At 41.3% G+C, this 15,652-nt stretch overlaps 1 protein-coding gene across 1 annotated transcript in view; it reads right to left on the bottom strand.

Moving 5' to 3' along the window:
- The window catches only part of USP24 (ubiquitin specific peptidase 24), a 140,904-nt gene that overhangs the window by 84,180 nt on the left and 41,072 nt on the right, over nucleotides 1-15,652 (bottom strand). The window contains exons 6-16 of the mRNA XM_019449165.2: nucleotides 15,169-15,204; nucleotides 14,765-14,830; nucleotides 10,514-10,579; nucleotides 7,618-7,692; nucleotides 6,880-7,038; nucleotides 6,056-6,170; nucleotides 5,747-5,850; nucleotides 3,510-3,617; nucleotides 3,229-3,324; nucleotides 2,977-3,138; nucleotides 2,731-2,778 (exon numbers count right to left, since the gene is read on the bottom strand). Coding sequence (XP_019304710.2) covers nucleotides 2,731-2,778; nucleotides 2,977-3,138; nucleotides 3,229-3,324; nucleotides 3,510-3,617; nucleotides 5,747-5,850; nucleotides 6,056-6,170; nucleotides 6,880-7,038; nucleotides 7,618-7,692; nucleotides 10,514-10,579; nucleotides 14,765-14,830; nucleotides 15,169-15,204 — 1,035 coding nt within the window. The remainder of the gene's footprint in view (nucleotides 1-2,730; nucleotides 2,779-2,976; nucleotides 3,139-3,228; nucleotides 3,325-3,509; nucleotides 3,618-5,746; nucleotides 5,851-6,055; nucleotides 6,171-6,879; nucleotides 7,039-7,617; nucleotides 7,693-10,513; nucleotides 10,580-14,764; nucleotides 14,831-15,168; nucleotides 15,205-15,652) is intronic.

The following is a 15,652-nucleotide window of genomic DNA, read 5'->3' as shown; positions in this document are numbered from 1 at the left end:
AAACAGGCCTCCCGCGACTTCTTGGGAGACATAAAAAGTCGGTGGGATCAAACTTCTCTATCGCAATCTAAGTCTCTAAAGAACACTTTCATATTCTTTCTTGAATTTTCTTCTCAAAGCTGAACATCCCCCCTTTCTCATCTGTCTTCTTTTTCCAGACCTAGCCATTTACCCTAGATTCAAAGCACACATTTTTGCATGGGAGGACGTTTTTAAAAAAGTATTTCCTCCTGTGCTAACCACATCACTGTGAGGCTGTACTGAGGACATCTTGCTACTTTTGCTTTGAATTACGTGCTTTGGCAAGTAGAGGCCACTCCACTCTGGGTAAGTAATGATTTTAGTGTCCTCACAGGGTGAAGGGGCGGAATAAGAGGAAGGGGCGGGCATCCACCTAGAAGCTGCCAGGCACTGTGCTGGGGGGCAGGGGTGGTGCTGAAGAGAATGACTTAGGGAATACCCAAACACTGCTACTTGAGTAAAAACGACTTTTTTGGCTCAGTGATTTTTTTTTTTTTTTGGATGCGTACATTTAAATTTTTAATTGAAGGGAGAAAAGGAGTGAAATAAGAGGGAGAGGGTTGGGGGTAAACAGTGGAAGGTATAAAGGAAGCAAAGGAAAGAGGACCAAGGGAGCCAAGGGTAGGTATCCTGGCAGAATCTACAGAAATAAAGTTAAGAAATAAGGGTCGGAACTTCCGAACACAACAGTGGAATCTGGGAATTTTAAAAGTGTCAAAAGCAGAGGGAAGGGGAATCAGTTGGGGGAACAGAGGTAGCTGAGGGTGGGAGGGGAGTAAGAGGTGGGTGATCTTGTCTTACCCTTTGCTTAGTTTCTGTGTAGCCTGGCAGGGAGACATAATCCCCAGTCAGCCCACCTTGCTGCCTGGCAGGAAAGGGCATAGCATAGAAAAACACCTTTAGTGGCAGGATATAACTCACCCCCCTGCCTGGAGCCAGATCCAGGGGGCTCTGATCTTCCCGCTGCCCCCCTCAGCCATGTGTACTTTCAGAGCGAATGTGCGAGAGCACTCAGTCCACTGAAAAGTGCTATGTAAACGCAAGGTATTATTTGGAATGAAATCATGGTACATCAGAATTTCTTTAACTGGGAGCAGTGGGAAATAAAAACGGAAGGGCACTCCTTTCAAGTCTCACAAAATGACTCCAAAAATCGCCACGTGACTTGAGCTTTGTTATAAAACAACAGGCATGAATGAGGTGACCGCAAAGAGGGGCAACAAAGAGGCACCGACGCTACGACTAGAAGAGCGAAGTCATGCTGAGCCACGGCGAGGAAGGAGCAGGCGGCGGGAAAGGGGTGTTGGGTTCAAAAGCCATTTCCCTGGAGGCAGGAAAAAGTCCCTTGAGCTGGGACCCTCAGATTTATAGAGAAATGTATCTGCTGCTGAGAAGACAAGACTGTTTGTCTACAGATACCTTTTTGTCTTGCTATTGCTACTACTAGGGAAGGGTCTGAACTCCTCACACAACTCACTCTGGATGAGGGTCAACCGCAAAGACAGAGACTGCAACAAAGTATCTGAATTGCTAAGCTGAGAGAACTGGAAAAATTCACACTGTATCTGAGAGCGAGAGCAATGTTGTTGAATTAAAGGAACAATTCCTTAAAACCTGAGCATCATCACCTCCAGTTTGTGAGTGACTTTTTGAAAATCTCTAAGGCTAGGTTATATGTAGAAAATTCACCTGATCACATTTCGGCATTAGAAATCTAAAACACAAAGTTCTTACGTGTCCCTAACTAAACTTTATGACCAAATATAACTTAATAAAAGCTCACTGAATCACCACGGCCTCTTAACAAGAGCTAAGAGTCTCTGAATATACCAATGAAAATTAGCAGTATTCAAGAACCTTTAAAGAAACACTTATTAATGAAAGCCAAGAAAAATGTTTAGCCAATGAAATTACTAAGCCACATTCACCAAAACCTTTTTTTATGTTACAATAAAACGAAATCCCTCCTGTTATGAGGCTTTCCATTTGGTCTGGGCAACCCAAGGGCCTCGGCTAGAGGAGGGCACTGCTTTGGCGGGGCGGGGGTGGGGGGTGGGGGTCCTGCCGCAACAGGGGAGGTCGCTCCAAGGAGCCACCCCAAGATCAGCCCTCCGGAGCACAGACTGGATGTCTAAGCACTGCAGGGACGGGAGAGCTACAGTCATCACTGCTTACTCTGCTAACCATGCTTTCAAAGGGCAGCCCCTAGGTGCCCAGCAGGCTGGAGGCCGGAGCCCTGAGGCAAAGGGCTCCCAGAGCAGTGGCCCCATTGGCTGTCACCGCCTACGCCTGCCTCCTAGTATTGGGTCCTAGCAGCAAGACTCACCAAGGAATCACTTTATGAACACCTCTGAACTAGGCACCTGAACAACAACTATGTGCCAGCACTGAATGAACCTCCTTCTTCCCTTCTCTTTCTTCTCCCACTCTCCACTTCTCCCTCATGGCAGAAAAATGGGCATGGTATTTATGCAGAATCCATTGGACTCACTAAAACGGTGCACACTTCACATTTAGTTTACAAAAGAAGAAACTAAGTTAAAGGTCTTGTAATTTTATGAAAATAATAAAACTACCCTGTGAACGTGACCTTGGATTTGTGAATAGACGGCAGTTTCTGAGCATTACTCAAAGAAACACCAAAACACTTATTAAAAGAAATTATTAAATTAGTATACCTTTTGGGCGGTTCCATGTGAAAAGTCTTACCTTGAATCCGTCCTTCTTGTTTTTTTCCAAACCTGACCACTCTCCGGGCTGAAATGAATTTTGAGAGAAATGTAAGTGACTTGGTAGAAGTAGTACCTACAATTTCCAAATCTTGGACTCTAAGGTAAGAGTTTCCAGGTCGCACATTTGATTTACATAATAGGCTAAGAAATTCATTGGGTCCTAATTACTCAGACAATGCTACTGGTGCTCTGACAACAAAAGGAGGTCGAAGGTAAGACCAACCCTTTTAATATCTTCTATGCACTTAATGATGTAGCTTCTCTTGATTGCTTCCTTCACCGCGTATGCGTCACTCAGGATCGTCAGGTGCTCCTCCAGGGCTTGCTGGATAAGGCTACTGGGCAGGGTCGGAAGATGGGCCAGTTCCCAGAGTACATCTAACACCTACAATAACACCACACAAGATGAGCCCACACATGCACGAACAACCGCATAAAGTATGTGGAGCTGGAAAGATTAATTTCATCCTCCTGCCTTTCCAGATGTGGTCTCAAAGCGAGCTTCCCGGCCTATTCGTCCAATCAGGCTCAACAGCTTCTGTCTTACTCTATCGCTTTCCGTCTCCCAGCTCTGCGGAAGGGAAAAGGCAAGACAATCCAATTGTATCAAACCGGCAAAATATGCAGAAAGTTTACACCTGAGCTAGAAAGGTTCGATAAAGCAAGAAGAGTGTATGTTTAGATGCTTCCAGCTTAGAGGGGGAAGCTTCTTTTAGAAAAAACTTAAAAAGCTAGCACGTTTGACTGGACACGTACCTTCTGAATGAGAACAAACAAATGATTAAGCTGATCTGAATTAAATTTGACAGCTGCTGCAGCAATAATAGTATGGATGTTCTCGATCACAGTAGATGATTGTCCCGACTGGAAAAGGAAACATGGGGGGCAAGTTAAGTCCTGGAACTTGGAAAAAACCTCAGCCTCCCATCCCCCCCTCCTGCAACTGACAGAAGAGGAAAGCAAAACAGCAATAAAGATAAACTGATTCTAGTTTCATTGGCATTCCCTTGCATGAGAATACTGGCAAAACTAAAGGAAGGGACCCTTGTTAATGGCCATCAGTTGGCCTTGGTTAAATTCCTAGCAGTATTAAATCTTTCAAAAGATGACAATTAAGTGCTCAATCTGACATATTTACTTCAACGGGAGTGCAAAGTATTTTCGACTGGCAAATAAAGATTCAAATTGATTTCAGGACTTTACATTCACTTCCGGCTGAGGGGAGTCTTTACCTCCTTTTCTATTTTGCTCATAGATACATTGTAACTTCAATGAATAGCTATTTATTCCTTGGGCAGTAAGTTTCTGCTTCAGAGATGTAGGTCCTGTGGCTGTCCTTATGGCTGAAACTCACTTTATGACCTCAACCATGACTCCATCATGCCTCACTGCTCACCATGTGGAGGACTTGAAAGGCAGGGACTTTTTTAGAGTCAATTCCACAAGAATTTTCCAGTATCTGCCATATACAAACATTCACCGCATGCAGTAGGGATATACATTGTATCCATCATGATCTCTAATCTTTAGCCTTATGTGGACTCACAACTTACACTCAGGACATTCTGTGAGGGTATTCAATCAACGAAAGTGGACATGGGAAGTAAGATCTGTAGGACCCAGGATGGTTTTCTGTCAGTCCTGCACCTAACGTTCTAGAGTCTGCTCCCTGCTGCCAGGCTGCCAGACTGCCAATCACATTTCCTCTACTAGCTATGCTCCCGCTAGGTCCTGCCCAGGGGAGGCACTGCGGGGAGATGAGAAGGCAGGGGGAAGAAAGAGGCACTGCTCTGTGCTCAGGGACTGGACGCAGGTGCTGGCCCTGGTGGCAGCACGGGCTTCCAGGAGCCCTGCTGGGGGTGCCAGGCTCACGGGCAATCCCGGCATCTGCAGCGAAAGCATCTCCAAAAGCAGATTCCTTTCCTTGCACTTTGTATGCCCTTTCCCCACTCTGCTCCCCCAGCATTCCTGCTTCTCTCTTTTGCTCTTCCCCCCTAGCAACACCTTTGTCAACAACCCCCAGTATCCACTTCCCTCTGAGACACCTAGCGAGGCTTCTGTTTCTTGACCAGGTTCTGACTGATACGATGTCTAAGAGGGTACAGTCGAGGTGAGCTCCGGGCCTCTTTCTGGCTGGGCAACTAGATGAAGGCTAACACCATTACTGAAACAGACCAAAAAAGGACTAGGTACTGACATACTGGATTTGAGACGCCTACAAGATGGCATGCATGAAGGCACAAGAGTTACATGTACATTTACATACACTGCACTGGAGGGCCAAGAAGAGGTATGGATTAGGGACAGAATTCTGAGAGTCAGCAGCATCCAAAAGCAGTCAAAGCCACAGGAGTGGAGGAAACTGCTTAATGGAAAATTATACACTGAGGAAAGGGCTAAGGACTAAGGCTTGAAAGAAACTAACATTTACAAAGTAGAAGAGAATAAGTTAGTAAAGGAGACTTGAAGAGGGTGCCAGAAAAGTGGGAGGAAAATGAGTCAAATGGATATTAACAGAGCAAAGGAAAAAGAAAATGAAGGGTGTGGCTGACTCTGTCACAGCTGCTGAGGGTCCTGGTAAGCTGAGGTCTGTAAACTCAGTGTTACTTTCATCCTCATTTAACAGAACTGAACAGGAAACACCTATCCATGAACATAGATAAGCAAACACAGTGAAAAGAACAGGAGACTGACAGACAAAAGACATATAATTCCTAACCGCTGTGTGGCCTGTGGTAAAGCTTTTCATTTTTTTTCAATCTGAGACATGAGAAGACTAGACTAGCTGGGTAGTTTTACATCTTCTGAGTAGTGCAATCCTTTTTCACATATACAATCTTAGCAGAAGCCCTGAACTGCAAAACAGATTGGAGCAGCTCCGCTTTGACTAAAGCAGGATACAAGACCCATTTCCCTGCTTGTTCACCACTCTCCTTCCCTCTCCTTCTGACAGAAATGTCAGAAAAAGGCAAAAATAATTCTGATCAACTTACCTGTATCTTCCAAATTTTAGTAAGTTCATCTAAAGACAATTTACTGCCCAAGAGTTCAATAATCCCCTTTATACGATCACAGTATTGTGCTTGGTCTATGTTGCCTAAGGGAAGAAACACCCAAGAGGCAGACAGATTCAGTGAACATTGACTTTCTAAATACGATTCTATTAATTCAAAGCAATATTAACTCGCTACCAGATTTAAAGGCTAATACAGTCAAAACAACATTTTCACACCTTTCTTTGATATAAAAATACATCACTTACAACTACGTGTTAAGAAATATGTTTTTAAAAAGCAACTTACCTTCCAGTGCAATGGACAGAACTGAGTTTTCAACCAGCCAATCTAACAATCTGTCTGTATCTATAGCATTCTTCACAGATTTGGATAAAGTGCTATCTTCTATTAGTTTGGTTACCTAAGAAGACAGGATTATTGTGACAGAATCCAGCGCAAATATGCACAATCAAAATCTTCATATATATGTATACATACCCTGTGACTTTTACAGTGTTGCAATGTAGTCTGATAATTAGCCAAAATGTATCAAAGGCCAGTTACTGTAATAAGTTAACAGACTACTTATTCCTGATGTCTCTTTAAAAAGAACGTGGAGCCGGGGCACGTGGCTGGCTCAGTCAGTTGAGCATCTGACTTCAGCTCAGGTCATGATCTCGTAGTTCATGAGTTCAAGCCCCACATGGGGCTCTGTACTGACAGCTCAGAGCCTGGAGCCTGCTTTGAATTGTCTCTCTCTCTCTCTCTCTCTGCCCTTCCCCCACTCGTGCTCTGTCTCTCTCTTTCTCAAAAATAAATAAAAAAATTAAAAAAAAAAAAAAAAGAATATGGAGCCAACAAGGGTACTCTCTGGGCAATTTCACAAAAACACTAAATATTTCCAAATATTTCAGAGAATGAATTTTGAATGTAACACATGTAGGAAGATCGCGTTAACAATTACGAACACAGATACCATTTTATATACAATCACTGTTACCTCTTTTTTGTACGATTACAAGAAATTATTCTGCTTCATTTCTCAACATTCTGATATTAATGACCGCAAGTTCTGGCAGAACTTAAAGCGTCTGTGCTTTAAGTCTTCTACAAACAAATACAAAACTTACTTCTTTGAGGGAATTCATTTTAGCGCTAAAATGTGGCGACTTCAGCATGCGCAGTAGGATGTCTAATCGAAGGTCATCCACCACGGTCACCAAATCCGGCTGGAAGCGCATGCAGAGTAACTTGATGGCAGACAAGAGCTCGGGGATGCTAACCAATCTCTTTTATTCAAAGCACACACAAACAGAAAAGGAGCCATGAGAACGTTTTGCTCCCAATTCAGACACGGGAGTACGGGACATTTTCAACAGCAATGGTTGGTGGTATCTCATACTCCATATGGTCAATTAACTAGTTTGCTTCTAAACAAAAGTTAGCACACAGGTGAGCAAAGGGAAGGATCCTGTGAGAATTCCAAGGTCAACAAAATAAAGACTGTTAAACTTAAATGCTAAAATTACTTTAAACAACTTTGGATAAGCTTGTAGTACTGAATTATTTAAAAGCTTCTTCAATGCTATACCTGTTAGAATACTCTCTAAATCAACACGTTAGTAAAATTCTGAATGGTATCACTTACTGAGAACCCTATAATCACTCTATTGATTTAATGCCAACCTGGTGCTTCAGAATACTGATGCTTTACAAAAAGCATTTCTTGGTTAGAAAATGTAAAATGAACTTGATGTGAGTTGTATATGACCAGAATCCAAAGAACGATGGTGTGTGAACCCCGAGTCCTGGCTGTGCTTTGAGGACTAACAGGCTCTGGGGCCTACCTGTCTGGAGACGGGATTTACCTTATCTTTGAGGTCCTTTTCCTCCACGCTCCGTACATCCTGGATCGCAGTGAGGATGACTGGGTCTAGCATCGGCTGCAGAAAAGACGTGCTGCGGTTAATAAAGACTCCGGATTCTGCCCCAGAGCTAGAGAGCAGACACTTCTTCATTCACACTTCACAAAGGACAGAGTGCAACGGAAGGATCTCAATTCTAGTACCCAGAGCCCCATAGCTAGCTAGCTCCTACCATCCCAAGTAGGCCCATACCCGACTCCATGCCCCAGCTCCTTTAATACCACATGGGTGCAATCCCTGTCATCACTATCTCAGAAGGGTCCTTTCAAAGAGCAACCAAAGACACATAAACTAACTTTTAAAACATGAAGCATGAGTAGGTATTATTTCTGTAATAAAGTAAATATTTGGTGGTTGATTTTAACAACTGCATATAAGCACAGACCACGAAAAAAAAAATGCTGTGATATGCACTATTTTTGTGTGCTGATATAAATGAGGCCTACAGACGAGACTCCTACAACACATAGCTCCGGGATGGTAGCATGATCAGATAACTAACTCTAAATATTACATGAGGAGGAGGAAAATACTAGCTAGGTCTAAATGCTCACTTCCAACTAAGTAAAATAATTTTTAAAAACTTATCTGGTGACAAGAGAAGATAGACAGCATATGGCTGTCAAAGCCAAGAAGACATTAGCAAAGAATTAAAATGACACCAGGCGATTATCCAACTGGGATTTCTTCCTCTACGCCTGCGTCCCCTGTCCAGGGAAGACTGGGGGCTGCTAGGGTAGGAGGCAAGCAGTGCTGTTCTCGTCAGTGGCACCCCCCGGCTCACTTCTCACTGCAGCTCAAAGGGCATGATCACCATTTTATAGACAAGAAGGCCAAAACACAGATGTTACATATGTCTTCCAAAGCATACAAGGGGCAAGTGGTAGAGACCGTTGTTAATTTACATCAGGTAATACGATGTGAACATGGTATGAGAATAAATTCAGAGCATGAATATATTGCTGAGTAAATTGAAGGTTGGCTAATTTGAAGCAGTCAAATATGCTTTGGTTGGAAATTCAATACTTTTTACTTTTTGAAGTCTGCTGTGCTTATTTATCTAAAACTTAGAATTTCTTTGTTAATTTTTTTTAGTCTTTATTCATTTTTGAGAGAGAGACACAGAGGGAGACAGAACACGAGGGAGGGAGGGAGGGAGGGGCAGAGAGAGAGAGGGAGACACAGAATCCGAAGCAGGCTCCAGGCTCTGAGCTGTCAGCACAGAGCCTGATGTAAGGCTCGAACCCATGAACTGTGAGATCATGACCTGACTCAAGGTTGGACGCTTAACCAACTGAGCCACCCAGGCATCTCTAAAACTTAGAATTTCTAAAGAATTTAATATTAATTAGAAGCTAGAACATTTATGCTAAATCTCTTTCCACAAGGCAATGCATGGGTAGAGAGCATTTAAAAATCCAATCCTGGCCCTGATGATTAAAAAGCCAATTATTAAATTATTAGTATTTATTATTAAATTATTAAAAAGTCAAATAATTTTGCCTCTTATATCTTAGTGTTTCAACTATAAAATTAATGATTATATGTTTAATAAGGTGAAAGAACATAAAATGTTTCTAATGAGCTCAATATCCAGAATGAAGAAATACATAAATAGCCCACCATCTGATTTCATGTAAAAATCTTGCAGGATTACTCTGACATTTAAAGAAAGCATTTAACACTTAGAAATGGTAGAAATTTCCTGAACTACTAAAAAAATCGTATCTCCCTTGTTAAAATGAGATATTAGCAAGAAGGAACAGTGCATACAAAAACACTGCTCCCAAAGGACTCTATGCTTTCAAAGACATTTATAGGGATTTTAAAAAAAATCTCTGGGAAAGTTACAGGTTTCACAGACCTATTTACAAAGAAAATAAAAAATGAAGGTATTTCAAAGTGACACTTTATTCAGTAAAACCTGTCAACTGAGATGGAAAGGAAGCAAGAAAGTATAATAGGCCTTAAGCACTAGAAAACTGACATGCACAGCTTTGACTCTTTGATGGCCTGTTGACTTACAACCTGCAGGGACAGGAGATCAGACAAGACGCGATGTTAAGCTGTTATTCAGCAGTGACTTAGCTAGCAAGGAAGCCCAGTGGGTTGTTCAACACTGATCTCATTTAATACATAATGGCTCTGAATCCTTAAACAATCCTGGGAAGGGGGTTGGGATATATGTCGCCTATTTTACAGATAAGGAAACAAAAATACATGCAATCATATATAAATTCTATTTGATAAAATGATAAACTGAAAAGGTAAATCATCTTTTTAAATATTAGAAGTCTCCTCTACCGGGGCACCTGGGTGGCGCAGTCGGTTAAGCGTCTGACTTCAGCCAGGTCACGATCTCGAGGTCCGTGAATTCGAGCCCCGCGTCAGGCTCTGGGCTGATGGCTCGGAGCCTGGAGCCTGTTTCCGATTCTGTGTCTCCCTCTCTCTCTGCCCCTCCCCCGTTCATGCTCTGTCTCTCTCTGTCCCAAAAATAAATAAAAAACGATGAAAAAAAAATTTAAAAAAAAAAAAAAAAAAAAGAAGTCTCCTCTACCTTGAGTTATTTTTTCGTTATTTTCTGAGAGTATTTTTATTAGAAAAATATTTGATAAAATGATAAACTGAAAAGGTAAATCATCTTTTTAAATATTAGAAGTCTCCTCTACCTTGAGTTATTTTTTCGTTATTTTCTGAGAGTATTTTTATTAGAAAAATAGCTAATCTGAACAAGGAAAAGAAATAGGGCACAATTCTGACCAACTGATAAAAAGGTAATTATTACTGTCTGTATGTGTTAGGTCACCTTCTGAAGCAAATGTAAAGTGGCCTGTCTTACCTGAACCACCGAGGAATTGAGGTACTCCGCACACACCCCCAAGGGCTGCACCAATGCTGAGACCGCCTGAAAACAAGGACAGTGAAGGTCAGACATCAGTGTGAGAGGGTGTTTTTCCTTTCAGCATTATACACGTCCCTTTCAGGGACAATTTGAAATGGTGACTAGATCAAGTCACGAATGAATGACCAGACAAACCACACCCCCCAGATGGGAAGAACTGGTAACAAGACGTCAATCCATTTACATTGTTCCAGAAATTTAATAGAACTTAAATCATAATAATGCCAATAAAACCTCTTTGGAGGACTGGATGAAAGACTTTTAAAACTTATATTGTAGAATACTAACAGTCTTTATTTGAAAAAGAAGGGGATAGTAGGCGAAGGAGTGAAATGTGCCTTCAACAAACCACCGAAGTCTTCCGTGGAGGAAATTATAAAACTTTACTGAAACGCGTAAGGGAAGGCCCAGGTGAACAAGCAGATGCCATGCTGCCAAACGGAAAGAACCAGCACTGCAATTCTCCACACAGGGACCTATACGTTTAATACAATTCCGAACACAATCTCTGGGGGATTTCTGCAGGACAACCTGGCATGTTGATTATATTCAAAGGGCAGAAATACGAGAGCAATCAAGGAGATCTGAGAGAAGAAGGACGTGGGGCAGACTGGTACTACCAGGAAGGAAAGCTGTGCAGCAATAGTATAGAAATGGGCAAAGAACGAACGAACAAACCAACGAAAGGAACACACCCGCGTACACGTGGGGCTGTGACATGTGACTGAGCCAATACATCAAAATAGGAGAGAAATCAGGGATTAGCCATTAGAGGCTCTGATGACAATCAGTTACCTATTTGGAAGAAAATTAAACTGGATCTCTATCTTATGTAATATATAAAAATAAATTCTAAATGAATTCAAGAACCAAGTATAAAAAATAAAACTGTAAAAGTATAAAATAAAACAGGTATTTTTATAACTTTGAGATGGGAGAATATTCCCTAAGCAAATTAGAAAACTCTTAAAGCCATTAAAGAAAAAATGGGGAATTTTTATAAAATGTGGAAGCTTCTGTTAGCAAAAGACACTATCAATAAAAATAAAAAGAGAAGCAAAAGACTGGGAGAAAAAATTTACAGGTACATAAAATGGGCACGGCATTGATATGCTGAACATAAAAAGAATTCCTGAAAGTTAACAAGAAAACCCCAAAGAAACCTAAATAACGATGTCAATTATAGAAGAAATGTAAACAGCCAATAATCACATGATGAGATGCTCAAATTCACAGGAAATGAGAGTACAGCAAATTAAATAACAAAATACTATTTTTGTCCATTATAATGAAAAAATTAAAGACGGAAAATATTCAGTACTAAAGAGAGAAATAGGAAACGAGTTTATGGGAGTACAGACTGGTCCAAATAAATCTCTTTTTTGGAAAGATATTTATTACTATGAATTATATTAAAAATCACATTTTCCAGGAATTTGTCCTTCCGAAATGGTACCATATGCACATAAAGACAAATTTACATATTTACATGGTGCCCATGAATAAATGACAGCATCATGGTACAACAGTTGCAGGAACACATTACAGCCATTAAAATCAATGACAGCCGGATCTGGAAAGATGTCCGTGATGTAATGTTAAACGAAAACATGCTACTACATATAGCTTGATTACAATTCAGCCTTAAAGAAAGAGAAAGCAGGAAAGAACGTGCACAGGTATATTCCACATAAATTTAGGCAAAAGTCAGAAATGCTATGAGTTAAATGGGTAGCTATTACCTAGGAAGAAGGTAGAGGTGTGGGGGTTTGGGGGGATGGAGGACAGGCACCTTCCATTCCTTACTTTGTGCAGGTAATTTAAAAAAATTTTTTTAACGCTTATTTATTTTTGAGACAGAAAAAGTGAGAGCAAGCGGGGGAAGAGGCAGAGAGAGAGGGAGACAAAGAATCTGAAGCAGGCTTCTGGCTCCGAGCCGTGAGCAGAGCCTGATGTGGGGCTTGAACTCATGAACCGTGAGATCATGACCTGAGGTGAAGTCGGATGCACAACCAACTGAGCCACTCGGGGGTCCCCGTGCAGGTATTTTTAACTGATCAATTGTGAATGTTGCTTTTTCACAGTATTTTTCAAATTCAAAAATATATAAATATAAATGTAAATGTAAAATGAATGCATTTACTTGTACTCAGTGGCCTATATTTATTCTAGGACACAGTCACCTTAACTGCTCAGGAAGCAGGCATTTATTGTGAAATTTTAATCCTTGTTTGATAAAATCAGAGTCTTAATCTTTGGAATCTCTTTCTCCTATGCCTGAATTTCATCATCATCTCAAATACAACTAAGCAATATAATTCTCTACCAACTGCAGCAAACAACACGGTTGTTTGAAAAATGGTCTGACCTAAGGGAAAAATCTTGGAGGAATCTTTAACCTCAAGATATTTAATAATAACGAGGGTAAGTCCAGATTCCTATGTATCTACTTTTAAGCCAATTTTCTTCCAAGTAGGGTAGAAACTTGGACTGCTCTGTATTTTTTTTTAAATACATTAACTCTGCCAGAAATTAGTATTTTAACATTTTAAAAATATGAAGCAATTTCTTTTTTAAAAAAGTTTATTTATTTTGAGAGAGAGAGAAAAAGAGAGAGAGAGAACATGCATGCACACGGTGAGGAGAGGCAGAGAGAGAAAATCTCATGCAGGCTCTGCACTGTTAGCACGTAGCCTGACGCATGGCTCGAACCCACAAACGGTGAGAATGTGACCTCAGCCAAAATCAAGAGTCGGATGATTAACTGACTGAGCCACTCAGGCACCCCGAAGCTAATCTCTAATATGACCAATGACCTATACAGCCAGTTTTTGAGAAATAAGTAAATTGGATAAAACCCTGTATCTGAAAAGGTTTTTGGTTTTAAATGGTTTTGTTTTAAAAAAAAAATTTTTTTATGTTCATTCATTTCTGAAAGACAGAAAGAGACAGAGCACAAGCAGGGGTGGGGCGGAGAGAGAGGGGGACACAGAATCTGAAGCAGGCTCCGGGCTCTGAGCTGTCAGCACAGAGCCCGACACGGGGCTCCAGCTCACAGACTGTGAGATCATGACCTGAGCCGAAGTCGGATGCTCAACCGACTGAGCCACCCAGGCGCCCCATAAACGGTTTTGCTTCTTAAATCATTACCCATTATTTTCCAGATCAGTAGTCACTTCTAACATGCTTGGTCCACTCAATGGGGATCAAAATGACGGCCAAACAGCCTAGTTAACATTCAGGGAAGGGAGAAGACACTCCCTGGTCAGTGTCAGCAGAAGGCTTGGCAGACACTTAATCTTTCAGGATAAACAGTGGGTGGCAAGAAAGGGTCAGTTTATTACCAAGCATACCATCAGACTCTCTCCTGGATGTTACTTCCCTCGCCCAAAGACGGACCAAGCGAGTTAGCTGATTAGTCGAGGTTCCACAGGAGCAAGCACTGCTCTAAGCACAATCCTACGTCACTTAGGGGCAACGGATGACTTTACCCCATCACCTTCTGTTCTCAGTACATCACGGTAGCTAGCACAGTGTCCTACATGTGGCCAAGTACGTAACGAGCAGTTAAGTGAACAATCAACCAGAAGACAGAATAAAATGCTCCTAGTTACAAACAAGTCAGCCCTCTGTGAAAAATAAAAGATTAAGTTATTCCCCTCACCATAAGGTTAAATGTCTTTGAGAAAATGAAGTCCCATGTAAAAAGAGGATGTACTGATTCTGAGGGAGGATTCTAAGCTCCTGTGACAGCCCTGTGTTATCTAGGAGTCCTATAATACCAAAAAACTTCCTACCAACCTTAAAATGAAATATTTTATTGTGCCTGGCACCAGGGAAGACTTTCTGATGTAACGGAGTCATAACACTGTATGTACACATATCTTTGCCACATACAGCAACTGTCCTTAAAAAGCAAGATGATTTCACACAACCATCACAAATTAGGAGGCAAATGCCAAAAGCAAAGGGAAATGGGGGGGGAGGGGGAAAGCAAATACCCTACACTGAAATTTGGTTATGATTAGGAGCAAACATTCCTTTATCAGAGCCACTGAAACTGCTCCTGCAGAGATAACTTAACACTGTAACGTTTCATTGACTGTGTCCAGACCACGTCTCCTGGGTAACATACCAGCCCGAATAAAGCGAACTTCTGCTGTGGGCACACATACTGGTTTAACTTACCCCAAGTTCTATATCTTCCGAATGAAGCTTGGCTTGGATTGCTGCAAATCCGCCTAATTCTCCAAACTGAGAAGAGAAAGGGCACAAATTAATTTTAAAATGCTGTACGTTAATAATTTAAACAAGAAACAAAGGCTACCGTTCTACTCTGCCAACGTGCTCTGTAATACTGATCTAGAGAAAGCCATCACAAAGATAATTCTATTGCTCCTGTGATACACTGCAGGAGATGTGCTAAATCCTGACGCTGGTGCTCATCTGTATAAACAGCATATGATAAAGAAGAGGAGGAACTGAAAAAAATTCTTATTGTTCTTTCTAGCTGTCATTTACCTAAAATACCAAACTCCAAGCAATTTCATTAAAAGAAGGAAAATACGACTATATTAACAAAAGTTATATACCTTATTTACCAAATCCACAACCCATCCGTGAGGCTCCTATGAGGAAAGAAAATAGAAATTGAGTTGGCAATATGAGAACTTCCCCATGAGCCCACAGATGTTTTTTTGTTTTTTTTTTTTTTTAATTTTTGAGACAGAGAGAGACAGAGCATGAGCAGGGGAGGGGCAGAGAGGGAGGGAGACACAGAATCCAAAGCAGACTCCAGGCTCTGAGCTGTCAGCACAGAGCCTGATGTGGGGCTCGAACCCACAGACTGTGAGATCATGACTTGAGCTGAAGTCAGACACTCAACTGACTGAGCCTCCCAGGCGCCCCTACCATAGATTTCTTTTTAACCTAAGTGAAGAGTTGGGAGAAGAAAATATTAAGATTTGAAAAATATTTCAAAAGGCTTTTCTACATGTTTCTTAATGTGAGTCTCTGACATTTGTATATAATTTTAGGAGTCTGCACGTCTGTACTTGGATGCCACTGCTACAGTAT

This window comes from Panthera pardus, unplaced genomic scaffold (genome assembly GCF_024362965.1).
Source record: "Panthera pardus isolate Hobbes unplaced genomic scaffold, ASM2436296v1 HiC_scaffold_11, whole genome shotgun sequence".
Lineage (NCBI taxonomy): Eukaryota > Metazoa > Chordata > Mammalia > Carnivora > Felidae > Panthera > Panthera pardus.
Note: the sequence above shows the minus strand (reverse complement) of the source record. Positions and strands in the feature narration are given on the sequence as shown.